Consider the following 19938-nt stretch of genomic DNA (forward strand, 5'->3'; position numbering starts at 1 on the left):
CTCATGATCCGGCTCTGCGGTCACTACCTGCCCTAAGTAGATGTGTTCCCTTACCACTTCTAGTGCCTCGCTACCTACCGTATGCTGCTGTTCTCTTCCGAGACTGTTAAACAGTACTTTAGTTTTCTGCAGATTAATTTTTAGACCCACCCTTCTGCTTTGCCTCTACAGGTCAGTGAGCATGCATTGCAATTGGTACCCTGAGTTACTAAGCAAGGCAATATCATCAGCGAATCGCAAGTTACTAAGGTATTCTGCATTAACTCTTATCCGCAATTTTTCCCAATCCAGGTCTTTGAATACCTCCTGTAAACACGATGTGAATAGCATTGGAGAGAACGTATGCAAACATGACGCCTTCCTTTATTGGGATTTTGTTGCTTTCTTTCTGGAGGACTATGGTGGCTGTGGAGCCGCGATAGATATCTTTCAGTATTTTTACATATGGCTCGTCTACACATCTGGAGGTTTTATTTGAATGTAAAAATAATATTAAGGGTAAGAAAGAAAAATGAAGTCTAAAGGTAAACAGAATATGACAGAAGTGTTAGTTCAAGGTGTGCTTAGGTTAGTGCACCGTCCGTACTCCCGTTTTCTGCATTTGCTCTGTCAGCCTGGAAGTGCCGACTCTGGAAGTGCCGACTGCAAAGACGCGCGATGCCGCAATTAAAAGGAAAGTGACCACGCATGCCCACATCACGGGCATACCATTCGAAGTTCCTGAAACTTGCGTGCGCGGCTGGCGCAAACAGAAGAGGAGTTCTACTCTGGTAGCTGCTGCGTATTTCGCAGCCACGTGGCCCCTATCTTGAAATTGATCTGTGATGGAGAGAGCCTATGTATCTACGCAAACTGCGCTGTGTTCTTGTTGCTTAGTTCGCATTCAAGCAAGCGGCCGCACAAAGGTCAATTCACTCGCTCCTGCTAGAGCGCTTCCCAACTCCAGCGTTTTGATAATAGTTTCCGCGGTCACTGAGTGAGATGTGTTCATGTTTGCGTGTGTGTGCGTGATACATTGCTTGTTAATTTAGTTAGTAAGCAAATGTTTAGAAGTTTATATGGCAGATACAACTACTGTCCTTACTTTTCATATACAGTAGCTGTCTACTAATTTGCTATCGTAATCGATGCTTCGGGTTGCGGACAAAACTGCAACTTTTTCTATTTGTCGCAACTTAAGTGTATTGGGAGTAAATCCTTGTTTTTCCAAGTTAGAGAAAGTTGTATTTCTGTATGAAAGAATGAAGCGCACGGTACTGTAAAGGACTTTCTTTATTTAGGCCATGGCAAATGGGTGCACATTACAATCGAGGGCATTTTTTTTTTTTTTCGTCATGGAAAACGGGTGCGCATTACAATTGAGGGCACGTTAGAATCTAGTAAATATTGTAGATGCAATACCTTTCACGAGAGAGGCTTAACTCTAATAAAACCTACATCTGCACAGCCACGACCATTTTCTAGGCCAAGCCATGTCCCACACAAGTCAAACCTTCCACAGGAACTTGCATAGATGGAGAGGTCAGATTTCCCTATAGGTAGTGTGATAAATCATAAATAATCATTATTTTCAACGCAATGCATCTTGAAGGCCCCTACGTGAAAAGATATCTACCCCTCCTGGAGTGCCTTCTTGAGTACCTCCAACAGAGCAGCGGTTAGTTCCCTCTACATGAAGTACGAGCAGCAATGAAGATGCATGCCAACAAGCGAAAGTATCTCGTTAAAGGGGCACTAACGAGAAAGATAGGTAGAACTCTATTAGTACATTATGCGTCTACAACAACATGAGGCCATAAGCAAGAAAAGACGCCATGACGAAGCGAGGGTGGCATCGTCAACTTAAGTTCTCATGTCGGCTTGTTGTGACGTCACAAATTTAGACAGCATCTGTTAAGGCCCAGTTAATTTTTTGTCATTAAAGATGGACTATGTTTAATTTTTCCAAAAATTTTAAAAACATTTTACCAGTACTCGCATATGGGGCAGAAACCTGGAGGCTTACGAAAAGGGTTCTGCTGAAATTGAGGACAACGCAACGAGCTATGGAAAGAAGAATGATGGGTGTAACATTAAGGGATAAGAAAAGAGCAGATTGGGTGAGGCAACAAACGCGGGTAAACGACATCTTAGTTGAAATCAAGAAAAAGAAATGGGCATGGGCAGGACATGTAATGAGGAGGGAAGATAACCGATGGTCATTAAAGAGCCCCTGAAACGGTTCGGACAAATTTTGTAGACGCGTAGGGTACAGCTTCAGTAGAACATTCTCACCACGATTTAATTGAAGCGTTACGTATTAATGGAGCTACAAGCGATTAGAAGCTACCCTCCTCCCTAGCCATGCTTTTCCTCCTCAACTCGTTCGCCGAGCGAGTGGGGCTAAGCTCCGCCTTCACTGGTTCAGCGTCACGATGCGACGTCACATCGTCCACTTCCGGTTGTTTTGGAGACCGCCCCCGCCCGCGCGAGACCGCTCCGCTAGCCGCTTGGCCGTCGAGCCCAAGCGAGAGCTATCGAAGCAGCGTGCGTTGCGAGCATTCTGTCGTAGCGCCGAACGTGTCTTGTATTCCGGTAACCACAGGCAAGCTGGTCATTTCGGCAAATGACTGTAGGCATAAACTCAAGCTGATGAAGGAACTTTAGCGTAGACGTACGTGAGCGGCCTGATCGGTTTGCACGGTCCATACACTTGTTGGTGCAGCGCTTAACCAGCCAAACAAAGCGCTAATAATGATCTAACCAAGTGTAAAACATTTTAAACATTTATAAAAACAACGTGTTCATGATTACACTCCTGCGAAAAATACACACCAACAGCAAAGAAGAATACACTTCGTTGCTGCTACTGTGTATGGTTGAGCTCTGTGCCACCAGGTGGCTGCACCATGCAGACCATTCGCATTTGCCCTTCTGCTCATCTCATGGCTCATCCCGTTACGGCAAAGTCAAGCGGCCAGACTCTGTCCCCTTGCGCTTGCGTTTTCCCTAATACCAGACTCGGGAAACGCTATTGCGTTAGTAATCTTCCGGCGTAAAGTGGCGGCCACAAACGCGCAAGTCCTGGCACCGATCGGATAGCGGCAGTCCGATGCGCAGCAGCCAGTTCGCTCGTACGCTGCCTTGAAGAGGGACACGATGTCGCAGCTTGACATATTGCCAGTCGCTACGTTTGCAGTCCACAAGGCAACAAAGTCGAATCATAGTGCTCGCGAAAAGACTTAGACCGACTCTGACCGCGGAGCTCTCTTCAAAATGGAGTACGTTGTAACACAAGCAGACGACACATGCTGTGTGCCGGAAGTGCTTAAGTGTACAGAAAAATTATTCTTGTGCATTCTCTTTATGTTACTTTCTTTTCATAAAAACAAATTAACTAACATTCCAACTATTACGAAGATCATTTGTTTACCATAAAGTTGGAAAAATTATCGATCACGCGCCCTTGTCAGCCAATCGGATAGCTTCCCCCACTGACGTCGTATGGGTGATTTCGGTCATATGGGTAGGGGCGGCTTAAAATTCCGCCGAGCAGTGCGCTGCGATCGGCAGCGATGTGCATATTTAAAACCTTATAATAAATTACACGCTTTACGCGGAGCACTTAGATGTGTCAATTAATGATCAGAAGGACCTACTCTAACGACTCAATACGTTTGTAGAAAATCGTCAAAAGCGTTTCAGGGTCCCTTTAAGGGTTACGGACTGGATTCCAAGGGAAGGGAAGCGTAGCAGGGGGCGGCAGAAAGTTAGGTGGGCGGATGAAATTAAGACGTTTGCAGGGACAACATGGCCACAATTAGTACATGACCGGGGTAGTTGGAGAAGTATGGGAGAGGCCTTTGCCCTGCAGTGGGCGTAACTAGGCTGATGATGATGATGATGATGATGATGATGATGATGATGATGTTTAATTTTAAGAGAGACAGGGGTTGAACTTGGCAAGTTTCGTGAACATTTACTGCACCACAATGACCGGACCGTGAGAAAATGCTTTGAAAATTGCACCACATTGACATACCGGTGCTGAAGTTTCAGTGCAAAATTAAAGAAATGGAAGTCTGGCCTGCATTTTCTCTTCCAAGTAGACAACCTCTTACTGTGAAAATTGAATACAATAGAATATTCCTCTTTAGTGTCCCGCTAAGGCATGGACAAGTACATGTACAGCTGTGACAGGTAAAGGAAAAAAATTCCATCTAATAAATTGGTGAAAACGTATACAGAGTCAGGCGCACAGCCGCAGACTCTGTATACATAGGAGTTGTAGTAAGAAACTCCATGGTCAGGACTCCATGCAGGCTGACTAATGAGGTGCATGTCACATCTTAACACGGAGGTAAGCTATTCACTCACGCTCGCTTGCGGGCCCCATAGCTTTCATCGAGTGCATCACCACCCTTGGGGTTGACAACTGTGTGGCCTTGCTCGTCGCGGTCGATGCGCACGTTGAAGCGGTTCTCAATTTTGGCCTCGGTGAAGGCTGTCCCTGCCAGGTGGTCGAGGCGCTTGAGGAACTGGTCATCGCTTTCATTGGGCTGCTGCTCAAGACGCTCGGGCAGTGGCTTGAGTGGGCGCGTCATGCCGCGCTGCTCAGATTCCATCTTGCAGCGCTGCACTGCATAGAATGGTGAAAGACAGGGCTCCCACATGCTAACACCTAATTAATTCATTAAATACTAAGGCTTTAGTGCCCAAATCATAATCTGATTATAAGGCACATTATAGTAGGAGACCCGAAATTGATTTTGATTGTACCTGCAGTTCTTTAGCGTGCATCTAAATCTAAGCACGCAGCCGTTTTTTTTTTAATTTTACCTGCATTAAGAAAGCAGCCACTGTGGCAGCAATCAAACTCACGACTGTGAGCTCAGCTGCACAAAAGTAAAATAAAAAACTGCAGCACTTGAAAAGAATGTGTGGTACAGTGCCTGAAAGTTTGGTTCCTAATAAACAGCGGCTAGACTGAGACATGACATTACGTTGAGACAGGGCACAATGTTGAGAAATGACAATGTCTAGAAACATGACACATGTTAATAAAACACATTGTCATTTTCATACTGCTGCATGACTCGCATTTTGAATGCAGTCAATTTCACTGTGTCTCCACAGTTCTGCGACGCATGCACTTCTCCACATTGTCTAAGAAGTCAGAGCAGCTGAGGCCGCAACCTTCCACATTCACGCAGAAGCACTGGACTAGTGCGAGTGCACCAATCACCTCGGAGGACTTGGGCAAAAGATTGTCGTTGCTTTCCTCATCGTGCCCACTTTCACTTGTGCTCACTACGAGGTCGGCAATGTAGTCTTCGTTTCTGGGCTCTCCCGTGGTCGCGACACTATCATCTGCACTCACAAACTCGTCGACCGTCGATTTGTCAACGGCTTCCGGAAATTCTGACAGCTCGGTCTAAACTTCGGCAACACCAGCAGCGGCTTTGTCGCACTCATCAGAATTTACAGTCATCACTGGGCACGTGGAAGCTATTTCGGATAAACCACTTGTACATGGCCGTGCGTACGCGTAGGGTACCACGGGCACCGAGTCACGAGTTTGTCTGCTTTAGCCCTAATCTCCCCTTTATTTTTCAAGATTGTGCTTATAGTGCTCCACGGAATCTTGCACGCCGCGGGGCATCCGACTTCTCATCGCGTTCGACCAGATTTATGATTTTGAGCTTCACAGCGAAAGACGAATCCTGCCACTTCATCACGGCAACACTGCGGGAGATGGTCCACAAGGCGCAAACAGAATGAACCTGAAAAGCAGCGAGACAACTCGTGCAACGTTGAACTTGTACTTGCGCCATCTTGCACAACCAGGGCACAAGAGCCTCTGATTGGCTGTCTGAGCAAGCGCTGCAGGCGGGCCAGGATCATTTTTTGCAGGGGGGTGTCGACGGCTCGCTCGCAAAGCATGGTCACGGTAGGGAGAGCGATTTAATGGAGCCGACGGCGCCAGGCTTTCCCGCCACCGCGAGGGAAAGCCAACTTCTGGGGGCACTTTTCCGCTGCTTGAGGTTCGATATATCGGGAGTCGCTGCTATTTTTGTTCAATGTAAACGTAACTTGTAACTATACCGTGTTCAGAAATTGTTCGATATGAGGAATAATTCGATGTGAACGGGTTCGATATAGTCGGGTTTGACTGTATATTGACGGTCTCACTCGCGCGATAACAGCAGCGAGAGAGCGGCCCCAAGAAACTTCCGGTGACGGGCCTTACCAGTCTGCTGCGCCAGAACACAAAGCGTGTTTTTAAGTTCCTTCACTGTGCGAAAAGTCTATCTTTAAGTTTTGAGATAAAAGACATATGCATTACGCCTTAAAATTAATACACAAAATTTCTTGTATAACTTATGGCAACCTTGACTTGTAAAATTGTAGTTCTGTACAGAGGAAAAGCGTTGAAAATCTGCGGGCTTAGATTTTAACAAACTCTTGCTACTCGATATAGCCATCAATGCTTTTCTTGCTCACTAGATTTAGCGGACTACGTCAGTGAGCAAAACCAGAAGTCATTCAGGGCCTGTGTTTGTAAACAGCAAAAGGGTCCATAAAGAACATGCACCACAGTACCAAGAGAAGAGAAATGCAGATGAGGATAGCAGACAGTTGAGGCTGAGATGAGACAAGAAAAATTCACAGGCATAGGAATTCACAGGCATAGGGTCCTGTCCGCAACTGAAGTGCAAGACAGGGTTGATTGTAGATCAGCAGGAGAGGCCTTTTACTGCAACAGACAAACAGCCTACTGATGATGATGGTACTGTCATGAAGTCATGTACTGGCAGGTGACGAACTGAAGAAGCAACTCTACCGAATGAATTTAAGAACGCTAACCAAAGACACAAATATGCAGCAGCGAAATTGAGAGCATGGTCGTCTGCTAATAAATTGAACAACACAGCTTCCAGTTGGCCGTTATTTCGCTGCTCTGTCAGGCACTCTAGGTCACCTGTAACATTCTTCGGGGACCCAATTAAGCTGCCCAGTGTGGCTTTTAGCCCTGAAGACCATCCTGATTTTCTGAATAAGTAAAGATTGATAGGTTGGTTGAAAAAGAAGACTTGGCATTAACTGTAACAATTCTAGAACTTCCCTAAATACATTGCATATAATTTGATAGAAAGAAGGCTGTCCTTCTGGAAAATGGCTGTAATAGTCATGACACAAGACAGTTTCCATTTCCGACACAAGTCCCTTCACAAGCTAAGGCCCTCTTAGTAAACTCCATCACAAGAGGCAGCTAGAAGTTTGAGCCAGATGAGGCCTTTGGAGTGCTCACCTGAGATGAGGTTCTTAGATGCCTTTCGCTTCCTGCGCCGTTTCTCAGGCTCGTCACCGTCATTCATGCCATCAAACAGGACTTTGAAGCTGCGTGGAACCTCCTGTTCCAGATTCTTTGGGGGTCGGTTTGCACGGGGACTGCAACACAAGTAAAGCACCACAGGCACATCAAACGATGGCCTTCTACCACCCCCACTGTGCGATTAAATGAGGCTATCATTCTTGTTACATGCCAACCTGTGAACATTAGTATTTATATTAGTATTCATAAATACACAAGACTGAGAAAGGGGCATGGAGGGGGGGGGATTGCACCAGTTTTTTTTTTTTTAACTTTTCCCTGCGCAGACAGCTTTTGTAGGATACATGTGTGCTTTATTTCAGGTCATTTACCTCTAGATGCCCCACACAAGCAGCAGCAAACTTGATATAGGAGAGATTGGCAATTAGCAAAGCATTGTTTTTAGACCACAGTGACTTTGCTGATGCCAACTTGACCTGCTTCAGGAACTTGCTTGTATAAGTTTGCTCGAAGCAAGTACGCCTCTCGTGTTATTTCACGAACTTCTGTTATCTCACTAAATCTTCTGTTATATCAACAGATTTGTAGAGCAACCAGTGAAAGTCTTTCAAAAACAGAATTTTTTTGTTTTTATCTTGAGGCAACTTTCGTAAAATTGTAAAGCAACTTTAAACTCATAAATATTTTTAGAAATTTGGGGGAGTAGTCAATATAATGTTATCATGTGAAAGCAGAAATTCTTTATCTGCAGATAGGCTAGCACCTGTCTGAAACACAATGACAATATAAGCAAATGAAGGAAACGCAGACACAACCCACTGAAGACTAACACTCATAGAAGCAGACCTCGACATCCTCCTGGCTCACCTGTGGAACACGGACCTCATTGCTTAACTACAGAATGTAAAGCACCCCTCTCCCTGCTGGGAATGTTACCAGATTATAAAAATAAGTGGCATTTCTGAATGAAAACCAGCTAGTGGACCGCAAAAGTAATGTGGCATTGAGTTTATTGATCAAATGGTTTAATGATGGAGCAAAACTATCCAAAACAACACGCTGCAGGGACCATGACGGGTGCCATGTCGGAGGGCTCTTGACTATCTTTGAGAAGCTGGGTTTTCTTAATGCAGACCAAAAGCTCCGTAGATGGACACTTCTCCGTTCCGCCTATATTAGAACATGGCTGTGTGACAGCCCATATGCCTTTACAAGGATTCTACCAGGAAATCAGTACTTTTCGGGGTATGGTGCTGAATGCGTCTACAACAAGTAATGTTCTGTGCTTATTTCGAATATGAACTCCATGTTTGTTTGACCCCACTGGTTCCAATCTTGTGTGAGCTTCGTTTAATGTTCTGCAGAGACTTGCAAAACTTCAGTTTTTCATGTTTTGCTCAACAGAGTTCAATGGCTTCTGTACAATTCAAGGAATGTCATATGACCAACAATAACCTTATTGCTCTGTCTACCCTGGAAAAAGCGCTGCAAGATGCTGAAATTGAACCTTGAGAGAGTGTTCTTCTGAAGCCCGACTGTGGCCACATTAGGAGACTATTGTAAGCTTGGTTCATGTGGCCAGAGCCTCCGCTGCAATCAGCTTTCCTTGTCCTTGCCACAAAATGCAACAGAGAGGGCACTACACCGCTCCTGGTAACATTCACGGTCATGAGGTTAAACAAATTGCAGTCAACCTGTAACGTTATTTTCTTTGCAATTCAAAATCTTGTCAAAGTTGACAAATGTGGGTACTTTGAAATCAATTTGAAGATCCATCATTTGCACTTTGTAGGCGTTGTGTTTGTATCTGAGAGATAAACTCCTACACTTTAACACTCGCACAGTATGCGCAGCTGTGAGAAAAGTACAGGGACTAGGGATCCCACTAAAACAAATTTTTTTGCCTACTTATGCATGTTAAACTGAAAATGAAGACTGCAGTCCAAACTCAGCATTGTGAGCTTTCCAGCGCTTCTGTGAATTTTAGTTTGTGTCTGAGCTACAACGGAATTTTTTTTGGTCTGCCTGCGGTTCATATGCGTTTCGTAATGAGTGTACATCCCATGTCCCCAAGCCCACAATGATTGCTTTTTTACAGAAACTTTCCAATGGCAATTAATGAATTGAACAGGCTGTCTCACTACACTGCAGCTTCAGCATGTCTTAAAGGGACACTAGAGAAAAATCAGTTCAGACTGATAAAGTATTCTTTGACAACTCCACTCCTTGCTGAAAATTACAAGAGAAAATGAAGGTTCGAAGTTCTAATTTTGTAAAATTTCATGCCAAAGCCCCGACACCAGCACCTCAGTGTGATGTCATGGATTTCAAACTATTTTTTTCGTACTTGAGCCACGTTGGCACAATAACATTTCCCAGAACTTGCCATACTGACTTTGGCTTCTTTAGAATACCATGCAGTCCATTTTTTACCTTTTACCGACAAAGAATTAACTAGGCTATAGGAGGTGCTATCAAAATCTGTGTCATCACGGCAAGTTGGTGTCAGAACTTCAAGGTGGTGTTGCCACCCATGTTTCCTTCTTGCAACTTTCCTGGATTGCCAAGCATCTTCTCAAGGCAAGAGTGGATTGTTTTGTTTTCTTGGTATACAAGTAAAAACATTCTTCTCTTTAGGGTCCTTTTATTTCATATTTTGGGAAGAGTGAATGGCTTGGTGGTCACAGACATATAATGTCACAGTAATGTTACTGCAAGATGAACTAGCTCTACATTATTTCTCTTTTCATGATATACCCCATGTATGTTTCCTAGCTACTTCTGCTGTAGGAATGCCTTCTGCTGCTCACCATATCTATTATTATTACGCTAATACACTAGCCCTGGGAGGGTTCAAAGTATCACTAAATGAAATGAAACATGACCACTACACTCACATCTTTTTGAGTCAGACATGAGACAGCCAATTTATTATAGAGTGAACAAAACACACCAACAGTAGAAACCATGATTTATTGCAAGCAGACACATTGAATAAATTTTAACAGCTTCATATCAGCACTGTAACATCAATGAACTCCTACTCTACATATCTACCACAACTTTCACACTAAGGAAGCTCCTGTTTCAAGACATTTTTGTACTTTTCTCAAAGAGATACAATAGACTTTGCAAAAATCTGCAAGAAAGTTCAACTGGATAGATAATAGCAATGTTTGATCAGAAACTCTGCAAGACAGTTATTCACACCTCACTACTGTATGACTAAATTTTCTGCCTTTTAATTTGCATTTCGCACTTTTATTATTGGACCCACGTGCAAGAACATGCAAATCCATCACAATGCTGGAATTGAGATAACGGGAAGCTTGTTTGAATTGGCAAGGTAGCAGCAGTAGAGGCCGACACCAGTACTTCACTACTTGTATCATGGGGACATACGCAATGTACGATGCTTGCTGAAGGAAGGACATTGATTAGAGGTGCATGGACATGGAAGTACAACACATATCTATGTACCTATAAGGCATCATACCCCCTGTGTCATAGTGGTACACCAATTCGAGGGATTGCACAAGAATTAGCACATAACCTGCTGCTCATACCCTGTGCTCAAGTTGTCTGTTCCAGTGACTCACATTGTCTACTGGGCTAGACAGCAAGTTGTCTTATTCAGGCAACATGCCCAGGTGTCATTGCAATCCCAAAATATAGTCGGCAAGGAAATGACAAATGCCAAACCACAGGGAAGAGGCTAAGAAAACCTTTTCAAAGGCACAGCAATGATGACAAATCATGATGCAACGCATTTCTTCTCTCATCCTTCTTTTTAACCTTATGATGTACAACCATGGGCAATTAAAAGGGAGTACTAAATTACTTTCCAAGCAATGATTGCTCTTCATTCTTAAGTGTCATATCGCAGTGTCATGTCAATCATCGAGACATGTCACTTAAAGAATTATTCAAGGCAACATCTGTTATTTGTGTAATGTGTTGCTTGAACAGACAACTTAATGCTTAGAGAAATAATAAAACACGTAAATTGAATGTCTGAACGTTCTTGTTTTACTTCGCACCGCAGCAAGAGGGAAGTACTTCCATTTCGTCTGCTTGTTCCCATGTCATGCAGTTGCGCACAGACACTGAAACTATGTCATTTTCTACTGTGTCCCAGCGAGGGATCATGCTCTGTGATTCTCTTGTGTCTGCCTCAGTATTCGTGTAGCTCTGAATTATACCACTAGTCAGGCATCCTCGTGCGCAATGTGCAAAAATTGTGCGCTGCGTCAAATGAGACAATCACAACAGCTCGCATGTGACGCCGTCAGTGAAAGTGCACCGCGCCGCAAAAAGCGAGGAGAAAAAAAAAACTGAAGGTGGGGCCCATGACATATGCATCCCGCAATCCTCTAGTTCCTGTATGCGAGAATGCAGGGAAGGAATTTCGCTTGCAGAGGCTAGACGGTGTGAGTGGAGAGAGTGTCTCGCTATGTAGTGGAGCTCGCCTGCTGAAATTGGGTTCGCGGCACTGAAATATTTCTGTCAGCTATAATGAGCCAATTTGGAAAATTTTTCCAGCAGACAGTTCCCTAAAGGGCACGTAACAACTTCCAGTGTATAACCAAAACTTGCTATATGGCCTGGAGAAGGGCCCTTTAAATTCAAACAAGATGAGCAAATAAGCATCACCCATGCTACTTGTTCAAACGTACAGCCTCATGAAACACATCTACATTCTATGTGTGTGTAAAATCACCGAGAACGTTTGAATACACATGCTGCTTGTCAGTTTGCATCAGTGTGCATGGTTACAGTCTGCATCGAAAGTTTATGGGGCACAAAATTTGAAGGAAAAAATTCTGGTTATTTGCAAACATGCGCACGCAGGCTAACTTTTATGATTTGTTACTCATGCCAGCACACACAGACAACACAGTGCTGCACTGTTTCATTGGCTTCATGCTAAATATGGGTTGGAATTTGGCTTTCTCTTGCGATGTACATGTTGTAAACTTTTGACGGTGACTGTACATGATTAACACCATACCTGCTATTAGTTTTACACAGAAGCAGCATATAGCTCCCAATATGTTATACCAGTCATTTAGAAACAAAATCCCTTAAAAGAAAGAAGTCAATAATCAAATAATTTCATTGTTCGGCCTCTGGACTCAGTGCCATATCGTGCAACATTTTTCACATTATAGGAGGCAAGAAAAAGAAAAGCTCTTGTACACTATCACAATTTCTTCTAAATTGTCTCATACAGTTGGGCCTGTTTCTGCATTCTGTATTTTAAGCAAAGAGAAGGACAAGTACAAAGGTCATCAAAAGTTTTCTATGGGAAAAAGACTTTTGGTTTTCTTCTCATAGTGTTTTCCACTGGTGGCTGCGCAGGTTTGTGCTTTCCACTGGCCATTTCAGATCAACCACTCCGTGCAGGATTGTTCTCACTTGCTCCACCGCAGAGGCGCCAATTTGGACAAAAACAGGACAAGAAGCATACCTCACTTCTACCTTCATGTTTATTGGTGCCCACTGGCGACTTTGCTTGTCATGGCAACGTACATACAGGAAGTCAGATCACTTTCGGAACCGGTTTGAAAAACTTGTGTGCTAAAACTTCCTGTGCGATTACCCGTGGAAGCATTCCTGCTCTCCAATGGCAGATTTGGATTAGTGAAATCCAAACATCCGTTCCAGGATTTCAGAGGCTGCTCCGGATCACCCAATAGAAAACACCATTGGTGTCTTTATGGCACATCAATCTCGGGCATCAATTGCTTAGCATTTCAGTGAGTTTCAAGTAGGTTAGAGGTGAGAACCTTGACGCTGTAACAAAAAATAATGCTTACGCATATTATATTTCATGTCTCATAAATACATGACAGTCGCCTGCTTCTGCAAGAATGCACAGCCATTTCTGCTGCTTCTTTGGTAACACTTCGCTTTTGTTTGCGCGAAGGCTCATGCCACTTATAGACAGTGTTAACGGACATAGGGTGCAACTCTGATCCAAGATGTTTGAGCACCACACATTTATGAACAGATAGCTCTAAACTGAACCTCTTCTCAGACCATTAGATGCTAGGGACAGTTATAGTGCGCAGGAGTGACCAGCTGTCGTTGAAACTAATGCACTTATGCATGATGATGAAACTTATGCAAACGTTTTTCTGAAAGAAGCTGAGTGCACTGTTTCACAATGGTACTCAATCACTCATCAGGACGATTGGACGAAGTGTCGGGAAAGTTGGTCAGGACCACGCAGATTGCAAGCATTTCCTTCGCTACTGGAAGCAAAGAAAGTGGGAAAGGCTGCTGAAATATGCGATAGCCCCTTATCTTGGGGATCACATGCTCTATATCTTCATACAGAGACACTATGTCGTCCACTGTCAGCACACTTGCACTCCCATGCTGTCCCAGAAGTCGTGAAACATTTGGTGGAAGGCCCATTTCATGCAAAATGTCTTGAACTGCTACGTCCCCGTCACCCACCTTGCAGCTGTCGTCATAGGAAGGCGGCCCTTCTTGACAGTCATACGCCTTTGCAAAATGTCTAGCCGATGCCATGTCCATGGGAGGGCACACAAATATTGTGGCACTACGAGAAGAGATTGACGTCACTACTTTGCAAGTGTCTGAAAGTTCTTGCAGTTCGGGGCGGGAGTCGATTGGACGGTGATCGCAGTTGCTGACAAATTCTGTAGCACTGCTCACCAATGGTGCACCTCTTACACGTGTACAATGGCCAGAGCAAAGATGATGCAGGTGCCGGTAGATGAATCTGGTCCAAGTCAGGCAGATATTAGAGACTGTATTGCATGACACGTGAAACCGGAAGGCTAAGTCTGGCTCAGGCAGCCCCAGCCGGTACCGAACAAGGAGCAAGAACAGCCTGTTGCGGTCAGAGAGGAACCTACTGCTCCACGATTTCGCATGACTTCCAACTCTATCGCCAGCCAGGCGCTGGTAGAGGTCCTCGAAAGTTGCATAATCAGGAAGGCCAGTGTAGAAGTTCACATCCTTACAGCTGTGCCGAAAGCTCTCGATGGAGAACTGCCACTTCTCCAGCTTCTGGCACTTCTGCTCGAGCAGCTCCACTGTCCGTGCTAATTTGTACTTGTCCTTCTTTGCATCCTTTGCCTCCTGCCTATACCACTCCACGGCATGGTTCATCTGTTCAATCTCCTTTTCCAGCTGCAAGACACGTTTCTGAAGCCCGTCCAACTCGAGAGACTGTTCTCCATTGCTGGGGTGAGCATCCCCCGAGTGGCCCAAGTGGGCAGCACTTGGCATAGCCTGGCTGGGACAATATACAAACTCAGGGGGAACCTCTGTGGCTGTTTCCGAGAGAATTTCCAAGGCAGTGTCATCCGGAAGAATTGCCTTGCCATCTTCTGAATTAATGGGCATGTCGGTGTCTGAAACAGCGCCCATGCTTGCATCCGTGTCGGAATCGGACTCGTACCCACCGGACGCTACTATTTGCACACTACAGCGGGATAGTGCCTGTGGTGAACTGGTATCTTGGTTCGACATCTGAGATGGCTCGTCGCACGATGCGTGGTCAGGACCTACACCTACTTCCTTCTCCACTCTATTCCCGGAAGAGGGCTTGCAGTATGTGTGCACGGGGTCCACAGTTACTCTCCCCTCAACGTCACCTTCACATTTCTCAACTTCATCTTTGCATTTCACCTCAACAATGGCGGAGTTTATGTTGGGAACCAACTTGTCGCCGCGATACACTCCGGTATCCAACACAACCGCGGTAAACGGACAGGTCTGACCGTGCTGTGGCCGAACGAGATGGACAGCAGAGGTACGTGGGACTGTCGCGATGAGCAAAGCTGCGTCGGGAACTGGGCGACAGTGCGTGGTGGCACCTCTCTCGGGCACCCTGCCAGCGAAGATGTGGGGCACGCTGCCATCCTTGAGGTAGCGCTTGCCGTTCACATAGCCGCGGTAGTAGTCGTCCTCATCGAAGTGCCTTGAACACACTTTTGTGGCTCGGTGGAACTTGAGGTCTCGGTCCTCGTCCTTCGTTATGGCATCCAGCCACTTCTGCAGCAGATCCTGGTTCCCATAAGGCAAGCGGAAAAATGAAACCTGCGCAAAATTCAGTTCACTGTCATCAAAATGCCTGGTTTCATCAGTCGAGTGTCACGCTAATTTCATTCTTAACGAAAGTATAAAACGAGAAAAGGTAGGGAGAACAAGATAGAAGATGGGACGAGTGCTCTTTTACACCAGGAGTTTACTAGGGAAATCGTGTGATTTAAATACATGTCAGAATAACACCTAGCATGTAACAAAAGCCACACCCCCACCAAGGGTCACAACATTGCTTTGAAGTACATGCACCAGCTCTCAGCGACACCATCAATTTTGAAAGCATCTGCTTAGCTTTAGTTGGCACAAGTTCACCTTTGTAGAAACGGCACTAAACACGATGACACATATTAGTGAATGATGGGACATGGGCCACTAACAACACTCATCCCATAACACTGAAAACGATCCAGAGATACTGCATCTCAGATTCAAACAGAGATATCAATGTGTCACTCACACATTCGTGTTCTTTCTGTATTATAAAAAATGTTACTAGTATCTGACATGCAAGGATGTCCCTGCTCTTCTCAAAAAATTGGCTGAAGGATTAGCTTGGTTAAGCCTGGAAGATTGCGAAAGCAATAACCTTGGCTGCGCCTTGGTTTGGCTGATGGTGTGGACATGGTTGCCCTTTGTTAAACTTATGCCTATACATCATCCGACATAGCACAAGGCAGCGCGCCAACCACTGCGAGGAGCCAAGCTGTAGCCCCATTTATTCTCCTAGCGTGACGTCACACCAGCGAGCACCCTCTCTCGGCAGCGCTGCAGCAGCGGCGCGCAAGGTTTCGCGTCCACCATCGATGCCGCGAGCTGGGGCCCAGTCTCTCGGTCTGGCATGACGTCACACGGTCACGTGACGCGCAGCTGTGTAAGGAGGCGCCATGACCACGGATGGGCCGAAAGTGCGAGCAGTATTGCTTTCGCAATAAAATTCAAAACTCACGCAGCCATCATTCACACCCACACACAGGCATGCGCGCTTAAACGAACACTGTCTTTATTTTTAACAATAAATGTGTGGCCCTTAGCAAATGCCTAAGTGACACACTGACATCAGAGCATGCATCCGAGATGTGGTATCTCGGGAAGGTTTTGAATGCTACACAATGAGCGTCCTGATCGTTAAGATAGCGTGATTGCACAGGCGGGGGAGGGGGCATATAACTTCTTACACCACCTTCAGAGAATGTGTCGTCTTGTTTAGTACCACTTCTACTCAGATGGACTTCATTGTATTCTAAAGGAGCCAAAGAGTGAACTTGGAAAATGACAAGGACATTCAGTGAGCAACGGCTTGAACATAACAAAATAATTTGAAATATGCGACGTAAAAATAACAAATATGGCACCAGTGTTTCCATTAAAGAAAATGTATCTTGAATTCCATTTCCTTCTTTGATAGTCAATCTGTTGGTTTGAAATTAATCAAAATAAAGTTCTGAAAAGGTTTTATCAGTCTAAACTAAATGTTCCCATGTAGTGTCACTTTCAAAGGAATGCTAAATAATATGGTAAATCAGTTTGTAAATCGTAGAATATCCTTTCAAAACCATTCCATTCATTTCGCAAGAAAATGGTATGAGAAATGACTAGACACGAGATCCAACTTTCCTTCCAATTCAGTGCTCAAGCCAGTGACTGCACAGGCCTCATAACATTTTTGCATACTTGGACCATTCCATTGTGGTAAATGTCACTGAAAGTTGATACATTTAGCCTTTGCTTCCTTTAAAACGCGACGGTCCTTGTTCATCAATAGCAATTAACCAGTTTTGACTAGACGCACAGAAAATCTGCAACATCACTGAGAGTTTCTGCGACTGAAAAAAAGTGGTGGAGACCGAGGTGTGCAACTTTTCTTTGTTAAACCATACGAAGGTAACAGACAATGAAGGCAAGTGAAACTGACTTATATTTAATTATAATGTACACATAATAAGCAAAAGGGAAATTAATGTAGTATAAAAAGACCACTTATCATAGGTGAGAGCTAAACCCACAATCTTCAAATTTTGTATGCAATTAAATTCTCTACCATTGAGCTACTGTTGCTGCTACTGCTCCGTCCGCTTTCTAATGCATTGACTTGTGTGCACAAGATTTAGCCTTGGGAGTGTTAGTCAGCACTATTACTACTGCAGCTGATGTGGAATAGCCATGTTCCACAAGCACCTCCATGGCCAATAGTTCTGAGACTAGATCCCCTTAGTCAGCGCCATTCATTACTACAGCAGTTGATGTGGAACAGCCATGTTCCACAAGCACCTCCATGGCCAATACTTCGGAGGCTAGATCCCCTTAGTCAGCGCCATTCATTACTATTGCAGTTGACGTCGAATAGCTATGTTCCACAAGCACCTCCATGGCCAATACTTCTGAGGCTAGATCCTCTTAGTCAGCGCCATTCATTACTACTGCAGTTGATGTGGAATAGCCATGTGCAAACAAGCACCTTCATGGCCAATACTTCTGAGGCTAGATCCCCTTGTACATGCACACAAATATACTCAAGAAAGCAGATGGAAGGATAGCAGTCACAGAAGTTGAGCAACACATACCAAATGCATGGCACGCTTTGCCTACTACCACTGCGGCGGATGTGGGACATTCTTCTATCCTGTTCAAACATGGCCATGAATGTTTCGAAGCTAGACATAGTAAACATATACAAATACCGTAGAAAGCCAGTGCAAGGAAGACCATCGCAGTAGCTCAATAGTAGAGCACCAGATCTGTAATGCAGATGTCTGTCTTGACTTCTACTCGTTGCAAGTTGTCTGCTCATTCACTTCCATTTTCCTTTTCCTTATTGTTTGTGCCTTTCAACCAAAAATAACTTAATTTCCCCATATGCTTTTCCTGGCTTCATTATCTGTTGCCTTCATGTGGCAGGGTGTGGAATCTTAAAATGTTGCATCACTATCCATCTGACATTTCTGTGTTTTTTCAGACTTAGCAAACCACGACTTCATAATGTCATAATGAATGACATTATGAATTGACTTCATAATGTCAAGGTGTCATAATGATGCCATCTTCTTCTTGAATTGTAGCGCCAAGTGACATAGCGACTAGAAGCAGACAGGACGAGCGCTATTAAAGCATTCACATTGACAAGAGCCCTGTGTACAAGACATTTAGTGCACGTCCTGTCTGCTTCCAGTCTCTGTATATGTCACTTCGCACTACAATTCAAGATCATGTTACCGTATCAACTCGCCCAACTTTCTATCTTTTTGCATTACATAGCAATACTATTTTTTTTCTACCTTAATAAATTTAACTCGCAACTTATACAGTAATGTGTCCCTTCAACAAATGTCAAATAGAGAAAAAGGTGTGACATAAGTTAACCAAAGCACGCACACAACACCCTTTTATCAAAAGCCAAGGCAAGTGTGGACCTTCAAATTAAATGTAGCTATTCTTGACCATTTTGAAAATTTGGAGGATGCTTAAGCTTCACCTTTAAGAGGGGAACGCAATAGCATTCAAAGGTCCTAGACTGCTCCTCACATTTCCCACCAACTGCAGCTTATGTAACCATAATGTTTACCGGGAAATGCTGGCGGTGAACACTATGCACAAAGGCGGGCTTTCTGGCCAAAACGTGGCCTCCTGCGTGGGTCGTGATGGATGGATGCTATGAGCATCCCCTTTGGAACGGGGCGGTGGGTTGCGCCACCAAGCTCTTGCTGTTATAGTGCCTAATGTCCTACCTAGGTTAAAACTCTCACAACCACATTTTCTGACTCCCTATTGTGAACTCTGATTTTGTATGTCTCCATTTTTTGTGATTTCCTTACTTCCACCAATCTTCGAATCGCCTCTTACTAATCTCTATTGCAGACATGTTTACTTTTCCCCTGCTCTCGCTGAACCCAAGGGCTTCAAGGAGGCCAGTGGTGCCTAAATCAACTGCTGGGAAGATGTCTTCACATTCTAATAAAACATGCTCTATCATTTCCCTAGCTTTACCACAGCAACACAGGCTCCTTCTTCCTTCTTGCATCTCGCTTTATAGGTGCGTGTTCTACGGCATCTTGATCTCGCTTCTAAAAGTAATGAGCTTCCCTTTGAGTTATCATGAATTGTTTCTTTCCTGATTTCATTTTTTCCTCTTATGTAGTAACTCACGGCAGGTTTATTTTCCATTGCCACCGCTCATGAGATTATTGCAACCTCTCTGACTTTCTGCTTGACATTCTTTGTTGCTGTGTTGCTCACCCTACAGGCTGCATACTTGCTGGTAAGCTTCCTAGTTCTTTTCCTCTGCTGTGAATCAATGTCTTTCCTGTGCAGATACCTCAACACTCTCCCAGCCCATTTAATTTCTTCCATATACCTCAGTCGTGTTTCATAATCAATTTTACTAAGAGCTTCAGTCGCTTCAAAATTTGCCCAGCCCATATCACCCTGCACAGCTTCATTTGTAGTCTTCCCGTGAGCGCCCAATGCGAGGCGACCCACTGACCTTTGGTTTCCGTCGAGTCCTGATTGTAACTCTGATTTAAAGCAAACAACCGCATTTCCAA

The 19938-nt window shown here is 44.5% G+C and overlaps 1 protein-coding gene across 3 annotated transcripts in view; it reads right to left on the minus strand.

Annotated features, from left to right (window-relative positions):
* The window catches only part of LOC142590595 (uncharacterized), a 42061-nt gene that overhangs the window by 13751 nt on the left and 8372 nt on the right, over positions 1-19938 (minus strand). For 2 of the 3 annotated variants that reach the window (XM_075702904.1, XM_075702905.1), the window contains exons 2-3: positions 7292-7431; positions 4357-4618 (exon numbers count right to left, since the gene is read on the minus strand). In XM_075702904.1, coding sequence (XP_075559019.1) covers positions 4357-4618; positions 7292-7431 — 402 coding nt within the window. Of the gene's footprint in view, positions 1-4356; positions 4619-7291; positions 7432-10269; positions 15395-19938 lie in introns of those variants that run through there. The other variant, XM_075702903.1, reaches the window with a different exon arrangement.

The sequence above is a fragment of the Dermacentor variabilis genome, chromosome 8 (genome assembly GCF_050947875.1).
Source record: "Dermacentor variabilis isolate Ectoservices chromosome 8, ASM5094787v1, whole genome shotgun sequence".
Lineage (NCBI taxonomy): Eukaryota > Metazoa > Arthropoda > Arachnida > Ixodida > Ixodidae > Dermacentor > Dermacentor variabilis.